Genomic DNA, 7,207 nt, shown 5'->3' with positions numbered 1-7,207 from the left:
GCGTTCCACATCAATGAATACACAAACTATAGTCTACCCATAAAACTGTAAAACATGTACAATAATAGGGCGGCTGGGTGGCGCAGCGGACATTGCGCTCGTCACCAATGCTAGAGACACCGGGTTCGACTCCGGCTTCCGGCCGTCATACTAACTCAATTGGCAGAGTTAGCGGGTGGAAGTCGATGGGTGGTAATCTGGACGTTGTGGACAGCGACTCCTACAGGTCGGTTGGGGGACGCCTGCACAGCAGAGACAGGAAAATAGCGGGGGCAGCGTGAGCCTCCCACACGTTACACCTCACCAATGAATGTGACAGGCTGCCTCCTCGTGTACCGGAGGGGACACGTGATGCAAGGCTTCTATCCTCCCTACAACTGGCCAGTGGGGGGCATATGCGAGCAACGTTCAAGACAGGGGAGGGGAGAATTGGCACGGCTAAATTGGGATGGGAGAAAAATAGAAAAAGAGGAGGGAAAAAAAAGTGGATAAAAAAAAAAACATGTACAATAATGCTGTATATACCGTATATCACGTATATATTTCCCAGATTTCCCCAAGGAGATCAATACAGGAATATCTTATCTTATATATATTTATATTTACCATATATACAGTATATCTGTCTGAATATACTTGCATATAATCCATTTTACATACCTGTATATACATTACATACATTTACATTTAGTCATTTAGCTGACGCTTTTATCCAAAGCGACTTACAAGTTCTGTCTGTATATACTATATCTATATCTGTACATATCCCTTACCTACTCTTACTAGTTATATCGCTATATGAATGTATACATGTATATGTTTGTATGTACAGTATATATATATCTATCTGTAATTCAGGTACAAGCGTGGGGTGGAGTTTGAGAGTGGTTTCCATGGTAACGAGACTGAGGGGTGTGTGGATGGATGGGTGTTCAGCTCAGAGAGGTACACCTCCACCATCGTCACAGAGGTCAGTAGACCATACCTTGTAAGGCTGTCAACACAATTAAGTTAACACGTTATTAAAGTTAGCGCACAATTCTTTTAACGCCACTATTTTTTTAGCGCACGATTAACGTTTTAGAAAGAAATATTATTATTATTTTTCTTTTTTACTAGACTTTACTCAGGTGTATTATTGATACTCTCATTGATACGGTTTGTTTCTGACTCAAAGTGTGTGTGTGTGTGAGAGATTATTTAAGTATTAAAACTTGAAAAAGATCCGTTTAAGGTAGATAATTTTTTTTTTAATGTGATTCATTTGCGATTATATTTTAATCGATTGACTAATCTCTTGATCCTGTTTATTAATAGGCTGCATGTTTGTTTGTGCGTGTGTGTGTGTGCATGCGTGTGTGTGTGTGTGTGCGTGTGTGTGTGTGTGTGCGTGCGCGTGTGCGTGTGTGTGTGTGTGTGTGTGTGTGTGTGTGTGTGTGTGTGTGTGTGTGTGTGTGTGTGTGTGTGTGTGTGTGTGTGTGTGTGTGTAGTTCTCTCTGGTGTGTGAGGACAGCTGGAAGGCTCCCTTCACGATGACCGTGTTCTTCCTGGGAGTTCTGTTTGGTTCCTTCCTCTCGGGAATCATCTCCGACCGGTAAACTCAACTGCTGTGTGTGTGTGTGTGTGTGTGTGCGTGTGCGTGTGCGTGTGTGTGCGTGTGCGTGTGTGTGTGTGTGTGTACTAAACTCAACCGCTGTAAACAATCACAACTTAGTTATGTAAGAAGCTTTGAGATTAACTAGTGCTGTCAGGTGATTAAAAAAATGTATCTAATTAATTACAGGATTTGTAATTAATTAATCTAATTAATCGCATTTTAATCGCATAACCATTTTAGGCCTGATATTCTATATTCCTTTTTTTTTTATCCACTTTTTCTCCTTATTTTTCTATTTTTCTCCCATCCCAATTTCATATTGCCAATTCTCCCCTCCCCTGTCTTGAACGTTGCTAGACTATGCCTCCCACTGGTCGGCTGTAGTGAGTATAGAAGCCTTGCATCACGTGTCCCCTCCGGTACACGAGGAGGCAGCCTGTCGCATCTTTTCATCAGACAGCACGGACTCTCATTGGCGAGGTGTAACTGGCCCAAGCCGCAGGCAATGCTGACACCGGGATTCGAGACCGGAGTCTTTTGCATTGGTGACGAGCGCAATCTCCGACCGCCCCTGATATTCTATATTTTTTTTTATTTTTTTTTAATCCTCTTTTTCTCCGCCTGATTTTCTATGCTTTTCTCCCCATCCCAATTTTTTGTCGTTATGCCAATTCCCCCACTCCCCTACCTGGTCGTTGTGCGCATGTTCCCCCTACTGGTCGGTACAAGGGAACCCTGAAGTCTACCACATGCTTCCTCCGACACATGCAGAGACAGCCAGCGGCTCTCTTTTCACCTGGCAGCGAGGACTCTCATTGGTGAAGTGTAACGCGTGGGAGGTCACGCTGCCTTCACCACTTCCTGCCTTTCGCTGAGCAGGCGCCCAGACCTGACCTGTAGGCGTCGCTGTCCACAATGCCAGATTCCCACCCACGACTTCCCTCCTGCTAACTCAGCCAATGACGATCGGCCCAAGCCGCAGGCAATGCTGACTCCGGGAGTCGAGACCGCAGCCTCTTGCATTGGTGACGAGCGCGATCTCCGCTACGCCACCCGCCCGCTTGATATTCTATATTCTATAATCATATTTCAAATTGCATGTGTCCGGATGGCAGAATTCAGTACTGTATCTACAAAACCTTCTGTTTAATCATCTTCCCTTTATTCATTTGCTTAGATTTTTCAGGTCTGGTAAATTTTAGCATGGTGTTATTCACAGTCAAAGATAAAAAAAAATGTATTGATATTCTCATTTGGTTCATTACAATTTACTCAAGCCTAATGTTACACCCCCAGACCAGCTCAGGTCTGGGAGAATCAATGCCCAGGGTCATGCCGCCATCTGCAGAAGCTGCAGTCAACATTGACCCTACTTGCTCATGTTAATAATATTTTGTTGTGGCAACTAGTATCTATGTTTGAAGTGTTGTCTGTTTAGGTTTTCTCTGTGTTGGCATTTTGATTCTGTGTGTTGTATTAGTTTAGTCCTTGTTCCGGTATTGTTGTTTATTGTTTTAGTTCTAGTGCCTTCTTCCCCAGGTGTTTCCATTAGTAATCAGTGTTAATTAGTGTCTGTATTTATTGCTTGTGGTTTGTTGGGATCTTTGTGGCGTCATTGTCTCCTCGTTTTCCCCGTGTCGTGCCTGCCTTCCCTGTTGATGTCTAGTGAGTTCATGCCTGTCTACCCCTGTCGTTTTCTTGTTTTCCTTCGTAGTTGTTAGTAGTAGTGCCTTTCGTTTGTATTGTATTTTGGATTAGTTAGTAAACTAACTTCTTTAAGCATCACCCCTCGTCTCTGCCTCCGTTCCTTCTCCCTTGTCTGCATATTGTGTTCTCACCTTCATCATCACCCCCAACCATAACAGAATGATGATGTAAGTGTTGTTTGTCTATAAATGTTAATAAAAATTGTAAGTAAAAAGAAAAAAAAATATGCGACAGCTGCCTCCTTGTGTTTCGGAGGGGACACGTGATGCAAGGCTTGGTCCTCACTGCAGCCGACCAGTGGGAGGCATAGGCTAGCAACGTTCGAGACAGGGGAGGGGAGAATTGAAGGGAGAATTGGCGAAAAAGTGGATACAAAAAATATACTCTCTCTCTCCTGCAGGTACGGGCGCCGTGTGACCTTGTTCGGCACCCTGGCACTCCAGACCGGCTTCACCTTCCTGCAGGCAGCCGCCAACAGCTGGGAGCTCTTCTGTTTCCTCTACTTCATGGTCGGGTTGGGACAGATCGCCAACTACTGCGCTGCTCTTATACTGGGTGGGTAGGTAGGTAGGTAGGTAGGTAGGTAGGTAGGTAGGCAGGCAGGCAGGCAGGCAGGCAGGCAGGCAGGCAGGCAGGCAGGCAGGCAGGCAGGCAGGAAGGTAGGCAGGCAGGCAGGCAGGCAGGCAGGCAGGCAGGCAGGCAGGCATGCAGGTAGGTAGGTAGGTAGGTAGGTAGGCAGGCAGGCAGGCAGGCAGGCAGGCAGGCAGGTAGGTAGGTAGGTAGGTAGGTAGGCAGGCAGGCAGGCAGGCAGGCAGGCAGGCAGGCAGGCAGGCAGGCAGGCAGGCAGGCAGGCAGGCAGGCAGGCAGGCAGGCAGGCAGCAAACAACTGCCTCTTTGCACTGCTCTGGTCAGGCAAGTGCAACCGGAGTCTCATGGCCAGTACAGAGAAACTCAGAAGAAGCTTCTATCCCCAGGCAAGCGCTACCGGAATCTCATGGTAGATACCATAGGTTGGTAGGTAGATACCATAGGTAGGTAGATACCATAGGTAGGTAGATACCTTAGGTTGGTAGGTAGATACCATAGGTAGGTAGGTAGATACCATAGGTTGGTAGGTAGATACCATAGGTTGGTAGGTAGATACCATAGGTAGGTAGGTAGGTAGGTAGGTAGGTAGGTAGGTAGATATATAAATTCCTTTGAACATCTCCTGAAGGCTGCCCTCTTCTTTTTGAGGAGAAGTCGTGTCCTTGGAAATTAAGCCTTATTCGTTGAGCAAACAGCCTCCTGTCTTTGTTTCTATCTCTAGATTTTGAGCCGTTGATCATTGAGGTACTTTCCGGTGTGTCCTTGTCTCTGATCTAGTCTTTCTCTTTCTATATAGATCTAATCTATAACGTCTTTGTCTCTAGGTTCGGAGCTGTTGACCAAGTCAGCGAGGACCTGGTTTGCAGCGATTGGCGTGACGTTCAGCTATGCCCTGGGCTACACGATGCTGCCAGTGTTGGCCTACTACATACGGAGCTGGAGGTGGCTGCTGGTAGCCCTGGCTGTGCCTGGCGTGTTGTTCATACCTTTCTGGTGGTACGAACTGGTATCTATTATCTAGCTTGAAACCAATTGGAATTATATTAGCAGAGACAGTCTAATAATAAGGAGACGAATCACATTGGTAGTTTTGATGAGGGAAATCCCATAACCCTAACGATGGCAACATTGGATCCACAGTACTTGCCACAGTTTCCCCAAATATATTCCTTAACTTTACGCCAGAAGACCCTTAACTTATTTGTGAAATGTTCGCACACTCCCACGCCGCGCGACCACAGCGGCAAGTCACGCTCTGAAACCAGGCTGTCCACCTGTATTGTGCCTGAGAGACGAAACAGCGCTGCAGGCCTTCTCCAAATATCTCTTAAACTAGCTGGACTCGGAGGCTAAGAGAGGTGATGCCGAAGCTTGAGACTCTTGTTGTCCAATAAAAATAGCATGAATTATTAATATTCTTGAAATGCACCCAGTAGAGGGCAGGCCTAACAACGTCCCCACTTTGCTGGTACTGTCACATGTTACTGGGTAGATGACAGGGTCTCAACAGACCCAGGCCAGGGGTCCATGTTGCATTATAGCAACGATGTTGATACGACCTCACATCACAACGTTAGAGAACAAGGAACAGGGCTGTACAGAGACAGAGAGTCAATAAGTGCTTTGAGGTGAGTGAGTAAGAATGTTAATGGGTAACATTAAGTGACCTGATTTGGTGTAAAGCCCATCAACCACAGGGGAAGGTAATAAGATAAGATAAGATAAGATTAATTAAGAAGAGATTAAGAAGTTAAATATGAGAAAAATAAACTGTAAACAAAGCTGCATAATATTATGATGGTTATATTATACTAGTGATATTAAAATGTGATATCGGTTGATATCGGAAATTAAGAGTTGGACAATATCGGTATATCGGTATCGGTAAAAAAGCCAATATCGAGCATCCCTAATAAATATATATATATTTTTTGGTCTTAAATAGTTAAAAAATATCAGTGATTTCTGAAAATAAGTTACAAAAGTAAAAAAAAAAACGAATGCGTTTTTGGAAAATAGCTCTTTATTTGATTATCATTCTATACAGAGATATCGACATCGGTAAATATCGGTATCGGCCAGAACAGCAATATTAATATCGGTTATCGGTATCGGCCACAATTTTCACATCGGTGCATCACTATATTATACGTTATCTATCAATATCAAAAATAATATACCTATCCACTACAGCAAAAGATAAATAAATAATTACAAAAATACTAGTTCACGTTATTTTAAAGCTCCTCTAACTTGTACTTGTCCAATAATTCCTGTTTATATCTGCATTTAAACATTTCAATAGTACTTGTTTTATAGGCAATAGGCAATACATCATTTGAATCTGAATATATACTATGATATCTAATATAATAATAATAATAATAATAATTTAGGACCTGCTCCGAGGTCACCATTTGGCACACATGCGAACCATGCATACAATGCGTATCTGCGATTAACCCATCCCGTCGTCCTTCCCCCCCAAGGGCAGCCGGGAGCAGACAGGCGCCACGTGAGCCGCGCCAGGGGACCAATCCAAGTGCTCCTGTCCGTCTTCGTCAAGGACGCCACAGCGTTAGCGATCTTGTTGTTGTGCATGTTTTTCCATTGGGTTTATCTTATCGGGGGGGGAAACCCTTGCGAGCACAGGGAGAACATGCAAACTCCACACAGAAAGGCCTGGGAGATACCCCACCTGGGTAACTGGCATCATGGAAACCTGGTCCCCAAGCGGGATTCGAACCCTGGACCTTCTTGCTGTGAGGCGACAGTGTTAACCACTACACCACCGTGCATACATACTGATATGTACTATGCAATCTAATGCTTGGATTTATATAGTGCCTTTAATTTAGTAAAGGATGCTTTACAAAGCAACAAAAAGACAAATAAAAGGGAGACGACTAGAGGACAGGGAGACGAGGGTGGAGGAGGTCAGATAGGTACTGGGGGCATGGAGGAGGTGTAGGGGGGGAGGAGGTCAGATAGGTACTGGGGGCATGGAGGAGGTGTAGGGGTGGAGGAGGTCAGGTAGGTACTGGGGGCATGGAGGAGGTGTAGGGGGGGAGGAGGTCAGATAGGTACTGGGGGCATGGAGGAGGTGTAGGAGGTCAGATAGGTACTGGGGGCATGGAGGAGGTGTAGGGGGGGAGGAGGTCAGATAGGTACTGGGGGCATGGAGGAGGTGTAGGAGGTCAGAGAGGTACTTGCTGCATGGAGGAGGTGTAGGGGGGGAGGAGGTCAGATAGGTACTGGGGGCATGGAGGAGGTGTAGGGGGGGAGGAGGTCAGATAGGTACTGGGGGGCGTGGAG

General features: G+C 45.5%; 1 protein-coding gene across 1 annotated transcript in view; it reads left to right on the top strand.

The window, feature by feature from the left end:
* Positions 1-7,207, top strand: part of LOC311242401 (organic cation/carnitine transporter 2-like) — a gene marked incomplete at both ends in the record, with an annotated part of 14,205 nt that overhangs the window by 6,288 nt on the left and 710 nt on the right. The window contains 4 exons of the mRNA XM_084331356.1: positions 859-970; positions 1,491-1,594; positions 3,705-3,859; positions 4,717-4,888. Of these exons, the coding sequence (XP_084187482.1) occupies positions 859-970; positions 1,491-1,594; positions 3,705-3,859; positions 4,717-4,888 (543 nt within the window). The remainder of the gene's footprint in view (positions 1-858; positions 971-1,490; positions 1,595-3,704; positions 3,860-4,716; positions 4,889-7,207) is intronic.

Source organism: Notolepis coatsorum (assembly GCF_963971535.1).
Source record: "Notolepis coatsorum genome assembly, chromosome: 16".
NCBI classification, from domain to species: Eukaryota; Metazoa; Chordata; class Actinopteri; order Aulopiformes; family Paralepididae; genus Notolepis; species Notolepis coatsorum.
This window is presented reverse-complemented; position numbering and strand designations above follow the sequence as displayed.